This window comes from Telopea speciosissima, chromosome 9 (assembly GCF_018873765.1).
Source record: "Telopea speciosissima isolate NSW1024214 ecotype Mountain lineage chromosome 9, Tspe_v1, whole genome shotgun sequence".
In the NCBI taxonomy this organism is placed as follows: Eukaryota; Viridiplantae; Streptophyta; class Magnoliopsida; order Proteales; family Proteaceae; genus Telopea; species Telopea speciosissima.
The window spans coordinates 2,483,526-2,504,987 of record NC_057924.1 but is presented as its reverse complement, the minus strand read 5'-3'; the positions used below and the strand labels follow the sequence as shown (position 1 = coordinate 2,504,987).

Genomic DNA, 21,462 nt, shown 5'->3' with positions numbered 1-21,462 from the left:
AGACTGGTGTCCACTATTTGACCAGAACAGGGGACCAGACAGAATAGAACAGAACCGAACAAAGCTTCAAAAGAAAGAACGAAAAAGTTGAATCCAACAAAGTATTCTCCTTTTGATCTTAGGGAAAAGGATGGGGCGGGTTGTGGTGGAGGAGATCTTTTCCCAATTATTTTTATTGGATTAATACGATCAACAAGAAAATCTTGTCGCCTTTACAGTTAAGGAGGAGACCGTGGAAGCGTGGAGAGCGGAAGAAAGCAGAGAAAGTGGAAAAAATAGCTCACTTCATGTTGGACTCGGGAATTTACCCCAAAAAATATATATATGTTGGACGCACGGTTTACTTCGTGGCTTACGGGCCTGCGGTTAGGGATGTAAACGGATTGAATTTGGTCGAATAGTGGCATTATCATATTCGTATTTGATTATATTAGGATGGATTTGGATAATTTTTTGATAATGATTTTTTTAATATAAATTTTCTTAAATGAATATGAATACGGATTGAATGTGATTTTTCGACTATCCGTTGATATATTTGTTGTTTTTATAATGAGGGTTAGGGTTAAGACTTAAGAGTTCAGTAATTAACCTTTCTTCTATTTTTTTTAGTCTTTTATTATCTTACGTTTTTAACTTTTGATTTTTTAATAAATATGTAATTCCATGTATCACATTGCATAAAACAATATATATAAACCAATAGCAAATCTAAAAAAAGAATCACATTACCTTAACTTATAAATTTATAAAAATAAGATAACAAAATCCAATGAGGTAACTTAAAAGGATAGACAAACACAGAGTTATATTTCAGATATTTTATTACCGTCGGACTGCTAAACGAATCGGATAATAATCGATCGGATAGACGGATTATCATATTCGTGTTCGATTAGTTTCGGACGGATTCGAATTCTCCTAAACGGATATGAACACGGATCGAATACGGATTTACGAATATCCATTTACATCCCTACCTACGGTATTGTTTTAAGATAATGGTAGGCAATACACAATGCAGCATAACATAAATTGGTGCACTTAGCAGTGATGAGTAAGGGTGTCAATTGGTCCGGTTTTGGGTTATCGGTCTGATTTTTTAACGATTCTTGCCCTAATAGATCAGGACCAAAATTGGACCAATAAACTAATCAATTCCAAACCTAAGATCTATGATCGCCAATTGGTCTAGTTTTGGATTATCGGTCTGGTTTTTTAACCGTTCTTGTCCTAAGAGATCAGGACCAAAACTGGACCAATAAGCTAATCAGTTCCAAACCTACGATCCATGATCGTTAATTAATGGGTGGGCCAGTTCAGGTTCCAAATCAGTCCCAAGCAATCCAAAATAAAAAATAAAAAAAAATCCCTAACACCTGTTACATATATTCAATAATATTTAATTTCAATTACATGAGATATGCAACCCACGATCAATTTTTTTCTCAAATTATGAAACTAGTCAATATTACTTCTTGTTTTATATTCAATTATTAAGTAGTAGGGGTGTAAGTTTGGCTCTGTCAGCCCGAACCCGCCTTGAGCCCGAACATGGTTTAGATTGGATTTTTCAACCTTAAGGGCAAGATAGGGTTGAAATTTTCAGGCCCTGGATTAGGGTCGGATTGGGCCAGGGTTGAGGCCTCGAGCTAAGCCCAACTCCAGACCGGCCCTGTGTTAGGTTATGCTTTACAATATATTATTTACATTTTGCAATATTTGTTTAGTATCTAATTATCTATTGATTTACGAAAAAAAAAAAAACTAATTATCTATTGCACAAAAATGTTTACAATTTTAAGATTGGACTAATTTTTTTAACCTAAAAAAAAGTCTAATAGTCAATTCAGTATGAAACAAATCAATAACCAATCACATGTGCCTCATTTTCTTAATGCATAGGATGACGTAAATGGCTAAAAAACAAGGTAAGTTAAGGCCAACTAGGTCATAGTAAATTAGAGTCAATCAGGGCCAACCTGGCCCAGCCCAGCCCAATCAAGGTTAATCATGGCCGGGTTGGGCTGGGCTGAGCCCGACAGGGTTGGGTTTGGGTTGAGATATCTTAGCCCAACCTAAAGTCGGGTTGGGTTTGGGTTAAGCTAAGAGGACTTAGGGTTGGGCTAGGGTTTTAAAAAATCCGATCCAACCTGACTCTGTTTCACCCTTAATAAGTAGGAACACCACCACCCTCTTAAACTAAGATTATTTTAAGGTATTTTCTTAAGTTAGTATTCCCAAATTTACCTTTAAATTAATAGTCGAATCTTTAGTAACATAATATATGAGACAAGAGGTACCGATCAAAATTGAAAGACCGAAAAAAGTAAAGAACTTGATCTTAGCTATCATAACCTTATGCCTTAAAAATTACATATAATATGGGGAAATGACAAGTGATACACCCATGATCGGTTCCGGTCCAAAATTGACACCCTTAATTGACGACATATGACATTGCCTAATGACAAATGATACACTCACGGTGCGATGCAATTTTTTCTACACGTTCAAACACTCCAATATAAGTGATTATGGTTTCTTCATGGTTTTGAGGTCTCAAAGTCTCAAGCATTGGAGTATAAAGTGTTCCTTTTTTGGTAAACAATATTAAGTGTTTCTTTGATACATCATTACATAACCTTTAATTTTTTTATTATTAATTATGACATAATTATTTATACTAATTAAACTTAAATATATTTAAATATGCATCATAAACGGGTCCTAACGGTTTTGTTTCCAGCCAGTACCTTATTAGGTTTTTCGTTTTGGACCCATTGAATCAATCCTATAACCGTCACCTACAGCCCATTTAATAATCAGGGCAAAGCCATCTCTTATTATTCCGAATTTTCGATCCCAAATTTTGACGGATTGAGCTCGTCTCCAGAGAGTCCAGCATGTGCAGGGAGCATTCAGCTGTTGGGTTGTGCCACACATATCTCGATGCACAGCACACATTCCTAGGCATGTGCCAAGATGTGTACAGCACAGCCCCGCCCTTGGATATCCCCTAGACGTGCCCTAGACGCTGAGCTCCCTGGAGAGAAGCTGGATTCCAAATTGACCCCTTACATGTGAGTGAAGAACTTCAATGATTTTCTTATTACTATTAAGGAGAAAAAAGAGGTTCCATCTTCTTGTAATTACAGTGGTAAACAAACCGAGAAGCTTTGATTGCCCTCTTTTCTATTCTCAAAAAATTAAATAAAAAGATGTTTTCAAAATAATTTAGAACTGATTTATCATTTTGTCATTCCCAATGGATATTATTGTCTTTTTTTTTTTTTGGTTGAAGATATTATTGTCTTCACACTATAAAAAAGATGTTATTGTCTAAGGTTTGCTTGTCATGTTTGTTGTTTACTAAAAAGAAAAATTGTCATGTTTGTTTGATAAAAAAAAATTGGGATGAGAATAAAGAAGTGAAATACTTTTGAAGATTTTTCATAAAATTCTAAAAACTAAAGTTGTTTGTTTGTATGAGATGGTAAAGTAAGGAATAATATTTTACCAAAAAAAAAAAGCATGTGACAACATACATTAAATGCCAAAGTACATTAAATAATTTGTCTATTTATGTGGCAAGAGAATTATCTCACTCCACCCTTCTTCAAAGTCCTACCATATTCGGTAGGATTTTGTAGGAAGTCTGAGGATATGAATTATATTATTATGGAAAAAAGAATGTTGCTTGATTATGTAGGTCTTGTGCCCAACGGGACCGCGTGAAAGTATCGCTCAACCCCTCCTAAAAGAAAAAATTCTATCCATGTTGATACTCTTGGACACACTCTCATTGACCCCACGTTGGTGTATGGACTACACGACCAAGCAACGATCTCTTACCCCGTATTATTATTTTACTGTTGGGTAAGAGAACGTTGTCTGATCATGTAGTCCCTACACCACACTAGGGTCAATGAGAGTTAGGGTTGTCAATGGGTCGGGTTGGGCCGGGCCTACCCTAAACCCTGACCCAACCCTATCAGGGTCGGGCCAGGTTGGGTTGGTCCTGATTTGTGGCACCGTCCACGTGTCTCATTAGACCATGTTTTTGTAACATAGGATCTCAACATATGGGACAGCTAATAAATATGTTGAAAAAAACGGCGTGTGTATAGACTCTCTCTCTACAATTGTAACGGTGTCCCCTCAATAGGCTTGGAAGCTTATAGGGACTACAACTAAATAACAATCATGTTAGTGACTCTTTTTATGGCCCTGATCAAAATAGTAGATGATCTACTATTTTTATGGGTTCCCACTTCATGATGATGACAAAGCTAGTAGTTATCTCTCGACAATTCTCTTTTGTTTTTTTTTTGGTCAAGAAAATACTTATATTAAGTATATAATATATATATATATATTTATATTTATATGTAATATTATATACTTATAATTAATACAGGGTCGGGGCGGGCCGGGCTGGGTTAGGCCCAAGATCTAAACCCTGACCCGACCTGACTTTGCCAAGGTCAGACTATAACTAAATCCAAACTCGCCCTCAGGGTTGAAAAATCAGGGTCGGGCCCGGGCTGGGCTCAAGGTGGGTTCGGGCCAGCCGGGCTTTATTGACACCCCTAATGAGAGTGCGCATAACAACATCAATATTGGTGGGATATTTGATTTCATGAAGGGTGGGGCGGTAATTTTGCCCACTCTTGTGTTAAGGCATAGGAGCCACGCAACCAAGTTTCGTTCTTTTTCCGGTTATTATTTCATTCCAATCCTTTTCTATCATTCTTGGTTTTTTTTTTTTTTTTGTCCCTTTGTTGTCTCTTAACCCTATTACATGCGGGACCTACGGTTTTTTCCTTTCCCACCTCTCCAAACAAACAAGGCCATAAGGTATGAACTGATATTAATTTATCCTCTTTGAAAGAGGTGTGATATACTAAAGGGACATACCACTATACCAGTAAGGTTTCAAAATATATATATATATATATATATTTTTATCAACTTTGATTTTGATAAGATTTTTCTTAAAAAAAAAGGGGGGGGGGGGAGAGGTTTTGTACACAGTCATGCATGGTACACAGTCATATTTTCAACCATTGGATGAACATGATCATATATGGTATATGAGTCCTCATCCCATATTCCCATCCAATGGTTGTAGGCACAATCGTGCACCATGCACGATCATACACAATTTTTTACCAAAAAAATAATAAAATTTGTCAAGCAAACATTGAAGTGTTAGTGGAGATTCCTAAAAAAAATAAGGAAGTAGATTTCTATCCAGGTGTGTGATTACGTCAATACTCCCATGTGTCTATCTCTCTCCTCAAAACAAGGGGACAAATGTGTCTTTTCCGCACTCCTAAGATAGAGTTATTTTTTCCAAAAAAAATTACAATAACATCAACTAACTACACTTCATTCCAATTGGACCACCATGCATATGGGTTAATTGATTCTTTTTATGATAAGTCAAAGAAGGAAGCTTTTGATGCAGCTTTCAAAGATGGAATCTTCTTTAGAAAAAACAAAAGAATTTCTTCACATTGGAGGGGTGCTTTGTATTGGCCACATGTTTGGACTTTGGACAAATCTTTGTCATTCGCCAGAGGAATTCTATTGTTCGTTCTGATTCCTTCTCTGTTATCAAGGCCATTAAGTACAATCACATGCCACTCTCAATTAAGTATTAATTTTTTTTTAATCTTTCCTAATCTCCATTTTCAGAGTCGCCAAATCCCACACGATGTCTTCCAAGTGGGCTGGTAAACCACCTTTTTTTGGTAAGATGGTAAACCTTTTATGTTAAGAAAACTCAAACGTGCAAAAATATCCATTTCCCTCCAAAAGTGGTAAGTGGTAACGATGGTCAAAATCAAGGTTTCTTGTTGTGATCAAAGTTGTTAAAAAATAAATTGTACTTAATCTGATCTAATTAATTGGGATTTATTGTTGGGAAAGTCAAGATGAAAATTAAGTTTTGCAAAAAGTTTTAATATAAAAATGGGAGAAGGAACGCTAACCATTGCAGTGCCTGGGTGTGTACCTGCTAGGGCTGCAATAGGGTCGGGTTGGGCCAGGCTTTATAGAACCCTAGCCCAATCCTAAGTCCCCTTAGCTGGGCCTAGGCCCGACCTGACCCTAACTCAGGGCCAGAAAAATCCAACCCTGATCCGGCCTCAGAGTCGGGCCGGGTTGACCCTAATTGGCCCTAGTCATGGGGAGGGGGAAAGAAATGCATGGGCTGGAATGGGCGGAGGAGAACATTATCAATTTTACATAAAATAACACTATAATAAAAATGTATTATATCACTTATTGTCTTCATATATAATATATTATATAAAAAAAATGTGGGTGACATTTAAAGTTTCTAATGTTAATATTATATCAATAAATATTTTATTGTATAACTTAAATAGGGGTCGGGCCGGCCCGAGCCAAGCTTAGCCCAAGGTCTCAACCCTAACCCGACCTGACCCTGACTCAGGGTCAGAAATTTCCAGCCCTGACCCACTCTCAGGGCCAAATATCTCAGCCCAAGCCCTGTTCGGGCTCAGGGCGGGTTCGGGCCGACAGGGCCAAACTTGCACCCCTAGTACCTGCGCCTAGACACAGCCCAGTGCGAAAAAATCAACGCTGCCCCTGAAAAAGCAAAAAGGACCAAGGGCAACACCAATTTTTTTGCGCTGGGCTATGTCTGGGCACAAGTACATACCCAAGCACAACACTGGATAGCGGTCCTTTTCCCTATAAATATTATGTTGGATAGAGTTATTTGTGAGGAAGTGTGGTCCCCACACGTATGTGGGGCCCAATGGGAGCACTCACAGAAGCATCAACAAAGCGGGCATTTTCGCCATGTGGGATGGGGCAAGGCGGTCGTTTTGCCCCCCTCCCTTTATGTCTGGCCGCACATGCCATGCTCCCCCCCAACTCCCCACAATTCATTTACCCAAATTATTTATATTAAAAACAACAAGAGAGGTCCACAAAGAAAAAAAAAAAGTATCTAAAGTTATTGTAAATAAATCATCACCCACAGAAGAGGATCTCGTACAGGTTTGGTTACTAACTTCACGAACTCGAACAATCTGTTTTACGATCTTCGAAAATCTTGTTAGGTTTTTCCATAGAGAACTCCACATTATAAATCCCTGAGAAGAGATGGAATCCCACAGAGAACACAAACACTTGGAGAGCAAGAAGAATGGAAATTTGATTTTCAGTTGTTTGACCTTAGGGTTAGAGACTCTCTACTAACCCCCCCCCCCTCTCTTTTAGACTCACACTATGAATCAATAAAAAGAGGGGGGAGGGGAGAGAGTCAACCACTTAAGTGGCCGGCCCTCTCTCCCTATGCTCATGGGTTGGGTCGGGCAGCCCATGTGGGCTGCAAGGATTAGGCCCAAAGCCCAGTCGGTTTTACAGTTATAAACCTAAATTTTTTAAAATATAAAAGATGACGAGGACTCTTTCAACTCCTTGCAATTATACAACTCAGCAGGACAGACAAATGCGTAAAACTCAAAAGGAGAGAGTAGGGAGTATACCCCAAACATTGTCTTTCATTAATTTACTATATCTAACATTTAAATTGATGATTTAATTATCATTATTTCATAAATCACAATTTTTACAGCTTCTATAATGTAATTTTTATTTATTAAAATTTATTTTTTCTATTAATACAGGTCACGTGTCAATAAGTAATATGTAAAACTATACATATAAAAAAGAGTAAGAACGCAAATAGGTATATAATACATTGAAATTTCAAAATATATCCGGAAATTGTGGACCTAAATTTCATAATATTTCCACTGAAATTGTGTTTCAAACAAAATAATTAATGAAATAAATGAACAAAATTTAAGCCATGTATTGGCATTTATTTGGTTACACATGTACCCGAACTAAAATTGTGATATTTTTCTTAGATCATATGAAACCTTTGCCTAGAGTCTGGTAGGGTATATATCTTCTTTCTTGGTTATTTTAGGTTGTGTTTGATATGCATTCTTGTATCGAGAATAGATTCTGGGTCTAAAACGCATTCTGAAGGGAGAAAATAGAGAAGAATCAGGTTTCAAAATGCATTATAGAGAAACTGAGCGAAATCTCATTCGCATTACAATCCACAAATTCTGTTGCTGGTCCTTGGCTCATCCTTGAGAGTCTCTTGAGGTTGAGGGAATAGCTCCTCAAAGTCCAGATTAACCAACAGCTGAAAGCCTCAAACCTGATAATATCCTGCACCTTCCATATATGCATGTACAGTAACCAACTTACAAAGTTAAAAAGCTTATGTACTTGTACCTAAAGTTACCTTATGGCCAATGAATCTAACAGAGATTCATGATGATAAAGCTATTCATCTCAAACGAATGCAACTTCAAGACCTCTTCCATCATCTTGGTTTTAAAGTAGTTATCTACTTTCATTTCAATCAATACCACATCAAACCATGGAAAGATATTCAAGTTTCCAAAACAAATTCATCACTGTAGTATTGTGTGTACTATACTGAAACTAGCAAATTGAAGCAAACATTAGACATGGATAAACTTTTTTGAATTTTTTCTTTCTTTTCTTGGCATCCAAACATAGCCTTAGTAACTTTCCAAAGCAGATGAACCCACTGTATCAAAGTAGTACTATAGCATCCAAAATATCCCCAAAACAGGATACATCAAACAACCATGGTATTGATGGTAATACTACCTCAATAGACTTGCAGCAGGAAATGCTGATCAAATCCCTTTATTGTAGACTCTAAAATCTGAATACTGGCGTTGTTGAATGCTCCAAGAGAGTAGCGCAATGCTGCATTACTTAAACAGCATATCTTGTACCTCAAGGACAAGGATATATTTACCTTCCTCCTCATTGGGCATGCAAGAAGTATTGATTGTCAACCTTATAAAATTAATATATCATATACATTGGCTGCACATCAAATTGAAGCTGGAAGGAGTGGCCAACTTTTTTAAAGTTCGTTTTAAAAAAGATCTAATGACCCAAGCTGCTTCAAGTTCTTCAATAAAAAAGAGGTACCAAGCTATGGAGAATGTCCACAAGAAAGCTTGACACAAATGAATTTTTTTCTTTTTAAGGACAATTTTGGACTCCACTACATTTCCTTCAAATGCATTGAAAATCCTAATATGACTAATGAAAACCTATGAAATAAGAATAAGGATTTAATGCTTCATAAGAAGATCATTTTACCTAAGATTCAGAAATGTTGCTAAACCTCTTCACAAACAAGCACTGCTAGTCTCCATTTAATTCACTGAGGAACACACAGCCCCTTCCTTTAAAGAAAAGAAGATGGACAAACTAGTGATTGATCATAATTTCAAACCAAAGTCGATGAATCCCCACTCTAATAGCATTGCCTCCACTACGATTTTTCACCCATCCAACTCATGTCCAACAGAAAGCACCCAAACAACTCTACAGTCAGAGTGCCTTCAACAGAAGCTAATTAACCACATGACATCCCCATGTATCTGAGCAAGCACCACATTTTTCTTTCCATACAAAGCTTATTATTCCAGAATTTTCTTCATTTACAGTATTCTGTGCAAATAAACTATACATACACAATTAATGTTTGAGAGGTTTATTGCATGTAAGGTAACAGCATAGTCTCGCCTTAGATTGTAACCATCAGTGAGTCAATTGACATGTTTCATATCAGTGTTTTCTGGGTTTGGTTTTTGTCTTTCGACTAATTATCAACAGCTAGATCAACGGGTACCAACCTCATCAACTACGATAGTTGCAGTTGGATTCGACACCAAAAAAAAAAAATTCAAGGGGAGAGGTCTCTTTGCTAGCCAGTTAAGAGCCAAGTGGGATGAAAGATTTATAACACCAGTCAGCAGGAAGGGATAGAAAAAAAAAAAAAAAAAATGTACCATGTGAAACTTCACAAAAGTAGCAATCTATATCTAGCTTCCAAGACAGTAGTTTCCAACACCCCATAGACAAAGATCCCACAGGAAAACCCTGCTATAACTGAAGGACCAACTCTGGTCAATTACATATTGCTGACCACAAGTCACGGGATGGTCAAAATATAAAGAGAATGATACGTGACAATTGCATTTTCAAAACTCCATGTTTGCAGACACGTAGAAAATGGTATTTTCCAGAATGTTCTGTAAATTTGTTAACCTTGTCTTCACCCATTGAGGTCTGCAGTGTAATTTTTTTGAAGTCCCAAGTAAGGCGGCTCAAAGGGAAAAGAAATAAGAAGGAAATAGACAATACACCATCAGGTTGCTTTTGATCAAATATAGTTAAAACCCATTTATTCGAAGACCTTCATCCCATGTGTATATACCTGATATGCCATGAATCAACATTGATGTTGTACAACATTATATTTCTTATTTCATTGATACAGACATAAGGGATCTCTGAATCATTTTTCCCATTATATTTTCCAACTATGACATTACAGATTACTGCAACAAACCAAAGAAACAAACTAATTGGAGAAAAGGGAAAAAGAAATGGTAATGGGAGTGCAACTTGAGCCAATGACAACTCACATTCAGAAATGCTTTTGATACATTAACTTTTCATTAATACATTTATTCTCATCTGACCTGCAAGCCACACGTCTAGCTGCACTCCTCAAACTTGGCCTTTGGCAATACTAAGAGCTCTTGGGCAGTTTCTCCCGATGAGACACCAAGCAGTTATCATTCCACGCTCCTGTATTGTTTCTTAACTGCTCCTCATTTGGAGATTCATAACCCATCATCTCAAGCTCCTAAATGAAACCATTTCAGTTCCCTATTTATAAGGGGGAGTAGAGGACTACAAAAGAAATTTTAACCGATACTTGAATGAAACTTTGAATACTGAAAAGAAATCTGAACAAGACAATGTATGTTACCTTAGACTTTGTCATGGCAAAATGAGGTGTCAAACAAGGATTCAAATCTTTGAGAAGCATGTCATCCGGACTACCAGGAGTCACTGAATCCCCTGAACTGTATTCCTGAATAATTATCCCAAAAAATCATCAAAAATATAAGGAAAGACCTCATCACCTAAGTTAGGATATAAAGCAGTTGGATCAATTTTTATGTTTTTTTAATATACACATGGTCATGTCACCCTTGGTAGACAACAAAGGAGCCCAAATCAAGAAGCTATCCTCCCTACCAATGCAGTAAACCAGCAATTGATGAAAATTCAGGGTGTTATACATTAATACACCTACCATTTGAGTCATTTTGACAACCAGAAAGATTTGGTAGAAGATCCTACCCATCCGATCTATGACACTCTTTGAATGGTTAGAACAAAAATTGCCAGTTTATATAAGTAATAAAATAAAAAACCCTTCATGGGTTTCCACTTCATGACAAAAGTAGGGTTGGAGGCCTCACATAATATAGTACAAGCATATATCTTAGGGAATATTTGGCTAAGCTTATAAGGCTTCTGCTTTAGGGCTTCCAGAAACCAGCTTCTAGGAGGCAAGAAGATGGGTCCAATGAAAAGTGTCAATTTGGAATCTTTTCTGCCTCCAGCCTGAGAAGCCAAGAGGTTTGGATTGGGAGCTTATGGGCTTCTCAGGCTGGAGGTGGTACATTGAAAGCATGAATGATCCTATGCAATTCAAGATGGTGTGAAGCCATGATGATCTTCTTTCTTCTCTACCTTCTTCTTCTTCTTCTTCTACATCTTCTACTTCTATCCACTCCTCTCTTTCAAACTCTATACCTACAGCAAACTATCCCTATTTAATTACCATATTTCTCCCAACCCCATTTTCATTTCATAAGTCCCTTCCATTATTTCTTTCAACTACAGCAGCTTGTAAACCCCAATAAATCATACTTGTTTGGCTGGACTAGGACTGATTGTGATGAAAGATGTGGTTTCCCAAACTTGTCCTACATCATACAGATTCCAAACCAACACATTTGGTTGGTCCCGCCTCGGCTCCTAGAAGCTGGCTTCTAAAAGCCCATAAGCAGGAGCCCAATAAGTTTTCCTAAATATGCATTTGGCAAATTGATCTACTAGTTTTGCACCTTAAAGGATTTGAATTTTATTACTTCGTTTGTGTGCTCAATTTATTTCACCATTGCGCAATTAATCTTTTTACCATTTTCAGCTCTAATGTTTAATTTAAAAGTTTCTAAACATTATATATTAAATCCCCTGAGCTTTTACTGGCCCCTATGTACTTAATTCTTAAATTTTTCTTACTATTTTCTAGATTTTTATGTTACATTACATGCTTCGTACATGAGATGGTTCGTATGTTATGGTTCTTATGGTTTTTAGTTTGTGGGACCTGGGGATTTCCTTCTATATCAGAGGCGTCCATCTCTTCAATGATATCTAGGGTCTTTGTCTTCCATACTATACTTTTTTTCCCCTTTTCCTTCTTGTGAGTTGGGTCAACCTACCAGGCAAGCTCTTGAATTTGATTTTGCGAGTGCAAGCTAATCAGATTATGTTTGGTTGTTGAATCTTGGATGGCAATTTCTAGTAACCTCATACACCAAGAAAGACACATTAAGAGGGAGGCACAATTGACTTTCAGAGGTGTGTGACCGACTGATGGTGGAAATATACTTGGCACACCTCAGATTCTTTATCTGATAACTGCATAATTGCAGATCCAGTTTTGACTATTCTCATCTATTAGTGTTTACACCCCATTTTTGGTCAATGAGCAGGGCCAATAAGATGCCAGAAAAGAAGCTAAGAGGATTATGGGGATGGCTAGGGCGAAGAAATATGAGGATCTCTATATCAATCTAAACACAAAAGAAGGGGGAAAAGCTATTTATAAGATAGCTAAGATGAGAGAAAAGAAGATTAGAGATTTCGATCAAGTGAGGTGTATCAAGGGTGATGATGAAAGGGTTTGGTAAGGGATGAGGCCATTGTGAAGAGATGGGATGAGTATATTTGTAACCTACTAAATGGAGATAGGTCGAGTAGAAATGACCCGGACGAGTACTCCACTCATCATGATACCACTCATCATTGATTGTAGGAAAGGTTAGTGTGGCAGAAATTAAAGACACCCTAAGAAAGATGAAAGAAAGCAAGACACTAGGCCCAACTGAAATTCCAATAGAAGTGTGGAAAACCCTAGGAGGTTGTGGAGTTTATTGGCTAACCAAGCTGTTTAACAAGATTTTGAACATAAGGAAGATGTCAGATGAATGGAGGAGAAGCATTGTAGTCCTGATTTACAAAAATAAAGGTGATATCTAAAGCTGCAATAGCCATAGAAGCATAAAGCTAATGAAACACACTATGAAACTTTAGGAGAAGGTTACTGAAGCTTGTCTGAGAAGAGAGACTAATATCTCAGTGAACCAATTTGGCTTCATGCCAGGTAGACCCACTACAGAAGCTATCTACTTATTGAGGAGGCTCGTGGAAAGAAATAGAGATAGTAAGAAGGATCTCCATATGGTCTTCATTGACCTGGAAAAAACCTATGACCGAGTCTCTAGAGATTTAATCTGGCATACTCTAGTGAAGAGAGAAGTGTTGAGTAAATATGTGGACATAATTACAGATATGTATGAGGGCGTGGATGATATAACCAAAAAGCCTTCAAGATGAGGTCTCGTGGTGTATGCTCTTTGTTGACGATATCGTTTTGGTGGATGAGACAAAAGAAGGGATTAACGCTAAGTTAAAGCTTTGGAGATCTACCTTGGAAACAAGAGGCTTTAAGATTAGTAGAATAAAGACAAAGTCTATGATGTGTAATTTTAGACACACTATGATGGATACTGACATGATATGAATTGAGGAAAGAGCGATACCACAAAGTAACTAGAGGTCAATCATAAATAAAGAAGGTGACATAGAGGATGATGTTTCACAGAGAATAAAAGTGGGATGGATGAAGTGGAGAGGTGTGTCTAGAGTATTGTGTGACCGACATATTCCTTTAAAGCTTAAAGGAAAGTTATATAGGACTGTTGTTCAACAGACAATGATGTATGGAGCAGAATGTTGGGCAAATAAGAAGTGTCATATTGCAAACCTATGTGTAGCAGAGATGACAATGTTAAGATGGATGTGTGGAAAAACAAGGATAAAGTTTGGAACGAGCGTATTAGAGCTGACTTGGAGTTACCCCGATCAATGACAAGCTCTGAGAGAGTCGTTTGAGATGGTACGGTCTTGTTCAATGTAGGCATAGGGATGCCCTAGCAAGGAGTGATATGATTCTGGTCGAAGGAGCTAAAAGAGCTAGGGGTAGGCCTAAAATGATCAAGGAGAAGTGGTGAGGAAGGACATGTATTGTCTAGGTCTACCAAGTATAACCTCATAGAGCCTGTCGAAGGGTGAGGATCCATATTGCAGACCCCATTTAGCTGAGATTCTCTTGACTTGCTGACCTGTGCCTCCTTTTACTTTACTTTACTTTCATCTTTCATTTTGCTGTTATTTTAGTATTTTACATCTTTCATTTGTGATTCCCTTTGTTTTTCATTTCTCATCTCATCCCCCATCCCTCTTTTTCCATCTCTCCATCCCCCTTTTTCTTGTTGACCTTAGTTTTCCCTACTTTGTTTTGTTGGATCCATGTAGCCGACCCCATTAAGTTGGGATAAGGCTGAGTTTGTTGTTGTTGTTATTGTTGTTGAGTAGGGCCAGTAAGATCCGGGCCCAAAAGACAACTATACTAAAAGAACGGGTCTAAGAAATGACCAATCCACTTTTGACCTGGTCAAGACAGTTATGCGCAGTTGCATGTACCATGTCCAAGACGGTTATGATCGGTCTATCACGCTCCAGTATCAATAGTTAAGATCGGTCACTTGGGCAGTTATAACTACTTTAAAGAGAACATGGGGAATTGGCCAGTTATGCAAACTGCTCGAAATTGGATGTCAGGTATAAATGGAAAGCTGGAGAAGAAGAAAGGACCTTTCGCCAAAATCACATCAAAATCACTTAATTTTATCTTTGTCTTTTCACTCCTGTAATTAGGTTTAGAATTAGAATAAGTTCATCCTGAAGATCACAATGTACTAATGCTCTTCGGTGATCATTGGTATGTTCTTAGTTGTTCAAGTAGATAGTTTATATAACTTTAAATTCAGTTCCTTCCATTTGTGTGCTTCCTTTTTTCGAGCATTACCAACATTACAGTTCGTAGTCATCAAAAGTCCTTGGAGCAATCAGGGCAGGAGAGTAATCTGCATTCTCCTGATAGAAGTTAGATTGGCGATTTTGTTAATCAACATCATTTGAGCTTTAAGGCTCTGGCACACCGCACACCCCGCACTTCACCATACATGTGTGACCGAAATTATCGTCAACAATTAGTCAAGAATCTTTTAGGTAAACTATTTATTACTGTGGAGATCACTGCTATTCCATTTCTAACCATAGTTGTCACAGTGTCTAGGCGACCCTAGGCGTTGGAGGAGAAAAAAAATCAAGGCGACACCTAGGCACCCTTCCAGCAAAGGGCGCCAGGACACCTAGGCGATGCCTTGACAACTATGTTTCTAACACAGCCTGCTTCAGCAGCCATGTGTTAATTAAACAGTATATTTCTATTGAGATTATTGTTTCTACTTTTGTAATGACACACTTACCAAAGAATTAGCAGCCTCTTGATTGTATGCAGGTGTTTTTGGAGAGTGGCCATGATGTTCCACACATGCTCGTACTGCATACTTATCTGCTTTTACCTGTCCATGTAGGCACATTGTTGATAACTGAAGCAGGCATTAAATTTTCCGAATATTGAAAATTGTTCATAATTATAACAAAGGAGAAAAAAAAAAACTGCACACCTAGGGTGACTCATTTAAACATGTATAAGCATTATAATAGTTTTAACCATCAAAAGTTTAGGTACTCTCAGTAAGGTTTGAAGATTACTACATTATACCCAAAAGGAATTTCCCAGTTGTACGAGGTTAAAACACAGATTCATGGAACGAAGGATCTCTTCCTTAATCTGATAAATTGGAACTGCCAAATCTAAGAAAGTCATTATGCTCTGCATATATCTGAAGTCTAAAATCATGTATGATCATGCAAATAAGCATTTATCATATGCACATATGATGTGGATGTCACTCACCTTGCACTCTTGCACAAAATCCCTTCTAAAAGGTTCAAATTAGTACTGCTTGGTGCACTTCCAATAAACTAATGGCTCATCTAAGTGGTAAATCACCATTTGAATGGTGTAATCAATAAGGCCCACTCATGTGGCATCTACTTTAAGCACTAGAAACTTTATGAGCAATTCCTAAAAAGTCTTTGTGTATACAAATAAGCACAATTCCTAATCATTGTAAGTTCTTGCAACTTGTTATGACGTGACAATAATAAGTTACCAACACATTAAATCATAAACATGGGCGAAGTATCAAAATAATTACTGATGTAGGAGCAACATCTAACGACTTTCAGGGAGGGCTCTAGCCTCCCAGTGAGTATGTTAACTTGTGAAGAAAACACAAAAAAGTTAAATGATACCTCAGCAAGATCCTCAGCAAGAAATTGGAGCTGGCCTGTTAGAGATGTCACCTGTCTCTGGAGAGATGGAATGACCTGTCTTGCCTGTTTAAGTTCTGATCCCTGCTTCTCTAAAAGCTCCTGAAGTTGAGAGTTCATAACATCTGGGAACAGAATAGCGCTTTTCAAGGATTTTATTTCTTCCCTTTGTTTCAAACACAAATCTTTCAACTTCTCAACCTGAGGAATCATAGAATGAAAATGAAGCATAAGAGGAACCTCAGGCCTCAAATATGACCAACAATACACAAATAAAGTAATAGCAAATGTTGAACGAATTCAAAAAGATAATAAAAAGGTGAGGTATCTATACTACTTATAAAGCAAATTCAATCAGGTCTTCCAGGCCCTTTTCACTGCCGCAAGGAAGTTAATACCCATTTATGTATCAGAAAAAGTAACTCGGTTCTATCATGGCAGAGGGAATGCAGCACACAGAACAAGGAAGGAATGAAGGTGAAGATGAGAGAGAGACCTCAAACTGTGTAGTAGAACCCTTTTGGATGGTTGTTTGTTTACAAGTGGGATATATATATATATATATATATATATGGAAGGGAGAAAGTTCTCTGTCCGGGAGTGTGGCCTACACCAGCACTCCCATGTGTCTATCTCTCCTCCTCAAAAACAAGGGGGCAGAGGTGTCTTTTCATATGGGGGATAGAGATAGACTCATGGGAATTATGGTGTAGGCCACACTCCCGGACAGAGAACTTTCTCCCATATATATATATATATATATATATATATATATGAGAGAGAGAGAGACCAAATCAGGGAAACATAGCAAAAAATGAAGTGGCAGTAGAATAGAAAGAGACTCGGGCAGAGGTGGGGGATTGGGTCTATTTACATTGTTTTGCTCCTTCACCTAAATTAATCAAACCCCTGAATTCTACTGCCCAAGTCACATATATCTCCTCCCAATGTTCCATTCATGGACTGTTTATTTTAATTACAGCAGTAACATAAATGACACCTAATGTGCTTCTGATCATTGGCATCCTTACCGTACTTTTTAGCTCTTCCACTATCAATTTTACTCCACAGCCTTACAGTTCCATCTAAGCAGCATGTTAGCAGAATATCTTTTTCGAAATGCAATATATCATTAGTTTCAGCTAATGGAGATTAATTTGGATTTAATTAATGGTTTATAGATGTGGTTCCACAGTTAGCCCAGACAGAAAAAGAGCAAGGGCTAATCATGGGTTGCTTCTAGAAGCCCTTCTCTGATTCCATCAGCCAGATTCCAGCAACTGACAGCCCTTCACTTTTTTTATGGGGGTGGGGGTTCTGTTTTGAATACTTACCCTATTTTCCATGGGTTGCTTGGTGTAATCACAATTTGTTACACAAGATCTGTATCCTCGATGGTTTAGAGGTTAATGGTAATTGTCCTGTCAACTTTATAATGATCTTTTGTCTTATATGCAAAACCTTTTTATCTTATACGTGCCAGGTAGATGGTCAAAGGGTTGGTGGTGTAAACACAACAAAGAATAACCCATTTTCTATTTTGTTAACTAGAAGGCTTGGCTAAAGACTAGTTGTAAAAGCTTTAAGTTTCTATTTTCTATTTGTCTTAGAACCGCAAGTAGCTTTTGTTTCTAAATTTATTGGCTGCAATCCAAGTGGTAGGCTGAAACCCCACTCTATAAATACGGGATGCTTGAAGCCGTCGAGGCATATGATTCTTGATGAATCTTTTATTCTGTTTCTTCTACCTTTAAGGTGGTTCTCCCAAAGGGGTTGAGTGGATTCCTGCAACTTTCTTCTTCTGTTTCTTCTACATTTTCTGTTCTTATAATCCATATCAGTGAGCTATAATACAAGTCAGAATCTCTATTCCTAAGCTCCATATTCTGTGCTCTCCTTCACATCTCTTTTTGTCATAAGTCTATTCTGATCTGGTTCTTTTATACCCGAGTCTCTAATAGTAGTTTGAAGGCTCCTAGTATGTCAGTGTTATTCACATGCTCTGTTTTATGAAATGTGAGAAGACCAGCAATCGCACCCCTTATTACAACTGAGAAATCAGACTTTGCTGGTTTGATTGAAGGGACAAAACTCCTTGGAGGACTTGACCTGAATTTAAGGTTTTTGATCTCCCTAGGGTTTCAAGTTACTGTATATCTATTCCATAAACCTAATTTTGATATCGCTTATTTCTGGATTAACTGCCAGACATTCTGGTTGCTTTCTAATTGATTCTAAGTATCCTTGTTAACGTTTCTAAGTTTCCTAATCTGTTTCTGTTATTACAAATTCATTAGTCCTAGTTTTCTAATCGGACCTGTTCTGGATCTGGTGTTGCATGGTTGCATCCTCAGGAATGGATGTCTAGGTTTGTGTCAGGAACTTAGTTTTGTTGTTTCTTGGTTGCATCCCATTTATAAAATTTGGTTGTTACTTGGTTGCATTTATAAAAAAAAACACAATATAAATTTAAAAGACAAGATTAATTACATATATTTGGCTTTGTGTTTGACAGAAATGCAACCGAGAACTGTTACAAGGCTAGAATTAAAAAGAACTGTTATAAGGACCTTCTAACACTACCACATCAGATGAAGTTGAAGACAAGGATACAACCATATGAAAGCAATAAGTTGTATAAAGGAAACCAGTATAACAGTAAAAAATGCTTTGAGAAAAAATCAGCTGTCGAAGTCCCATTGAATGTTCTGGCATTGATATCACCGTTTGCATGTAAGAACTAAGAACAAGAAACTGATCAGTCAAATGAGAAAAGTTGAATTACTGAAATGATATTCAATATTTGAAAACATACTTAGCATAATTGAAGAATGCACTTGCTAGGTCTATGAAATATATCAATTGAAAGAAGCATTGCAGAATCAAAATGCATGAATCGACAACCAAATATATCAAATTCTTACACCTGGAAGAGAATTTAGAACCGACAAATGAAGATAAAAACAGTTTTGAACGGACAAGGAGTATTACTTCTCTATTTTTCTCCTCTAGCATCATCTTGAGCTCCGTTATTTCTGTATCGTACTCTTTATTCTGGCTCAAAAGCTCCCTCTCACTCCTAAGCACCATTGCTAACGTCCTTGTGTTCGCCTTCACCTCCGTTAATGCCTTTATCTCAGTTCGTTCCGTTGCTGGAAAGCCCTTTTGGAACATTTTCCTGGGGAAAGCTGAAAACTTTGAACCTTTGGCTGCCGTCTTCTTCAGATCCTCAGCTATAAAGTCGGCAGGAATAACGAAAGTCGAGTAATCTGCTCTTGCCTTCATTTTGGATCTCCTATCCATGAATTTCTTCACCATGGAACTCAAATTCTGCTCGTTCTTGATCTTAGTGGGAGCCAGATCAGAAGGTTTCGTTTTGGTAAGCACGCGAGATGAATTCCCTGTAGTGGAGATTGGATCAGGCGATCTTCGGCGACTACCTGAGCTTCCGGTCAGGCGCTTGAGAGTAGACTGATTCTTGCTAGGGTTTTTTAGCTCGAAAGATGAGGATGGAACTGAGGTTTGAGCAGAGGATGAATATCAAGAATCCAACGAGGGATTCCGAGAGGAAGGCTTGAGAGAGGCCATGTTCAGTCAGAGTTGAAAAGCTAAAACATGAATCGAAGAGGGGGAATTCAGAAATTAAGAGCTCCCTTGAAGCTCTACTCTATAGTGTTTCTGGCGTTGTCCGAATTCAAAATTTTCGCGTCTGGCGCGCTCGTTTGTCAGCTGCTGACTAACGGAGAGATAACGCAGCAACACTTTTATGCATTTTTTTTTGGGTTAAATGCGCGTACACCCTCAAAATCGTCCCAATATTCCGCATGCCCCTTAAGATTGTAACAATGTCATACGCATTTCTTGAAAACTCCGTAGACACCCCCTAGTTTTTAAATTAATCATATTCAAGTCCACGCTAATAATATCAAGCGTTAAATGCTAACAGATTTGAAATTGTTGAAAAATGTAATGTACAAGAATACCTTTGCTAGAATATAATTATCATAATGCCCTTATGAGTGGATATACCCATTCTGTTCCATTTTTGCGCAAAGGAAGAACGTGGAAGGACCAGAATGCCCTCATTTTCCCCAAATAGACTTCGATAATGAAGCTGGATCTCCCTGAGCCGGAAAAAAACAACTGCGGCACCCATAGCCCATTTCATTCATTCTTCTTCTTCAACGATCGAAACCGCCATCACCAGCTCCACCTTCCTTCCACCATAGCCCTAACCGCTACCCAAACCAGGAAAATAGCTTAGAGTCACCGACATCCATCTGCAATCCCCCAGATTCCATACATCTTCCTCTCTATTTCTTCTTCCCATCTCCATCTCCATTAACCAAAAATTCCATCATCACTTTGACTTTCCCACTTTCCAAAACCCACTGACCAACCCTCTAATCTTCCCCTCCAATCCCTTGGTGGAACCCATCTCTCACCCCACACCCCCGCTAGAATACGCAACCCCTTTTCTGCATCAACACCAGGCCCCAAACCTGCATCGTGCCTCACCTCCCGCTGGAAGACGCAACCCCTTTTCTCCATGTTACCCTATGCGATTGCCTTCTTGACCTTGAGTTTCCCGGCCTTCTCGTGAGAAGAAAGCACAGAGAAAGGTTGACCAACATTGAATTACGACAACATTTCCCAGAGCTTTAGTTGCCCAAAATATCCTACCTGGAAAACCCAAGATCCAAATTTCAAAATTTTCGTCTATTTCATCTATCATTTCTGGTTTCAGGTAGTTATCTCACAATCCATGCAGGAGATGGGCACCAAATTTCACATGGTGGGTCGCCCTTGTATTTGGATCGTCTACGGCGTAGCTGCCCCGTCTGGCTTGTGCTGTGTAGACACAGGGTCGGGCATAAAGACCACTTTACCCCTGCCCGAGTGGGGGTAAGATGGTCTTTACGCGTGACCCTATATCTGCACAGCACAGGCAGA

General features: G+C 38.1%; 1 protein-coding gene across 1 annotated transcript; it reads right to left on the bottom strand.

Annotated features, from left to right (window-relative positions):
• Nucleotides 1-10,356: 10,356 nt before the first annotated feature.
• On the bottom strand, nt 10,357-20,049 carry LOC122640224 (the record flags this gene model as incomplete). The annotated part of the gene is made up of 5 exons (XM_043833375.1): nt 10,357-10,765; nt 10,892-10,996; nt 15,597-15,692; nt 16,492-16,710; nt 19,501-20,049. Coding segments are annotated over 5 exons (1,086 nt in total), but the record flags the coding sequence as incomplete, so codon positions are not given.
• Nucleotides 20,050-21,462: the final 1,413 nt, after the last annotated feature.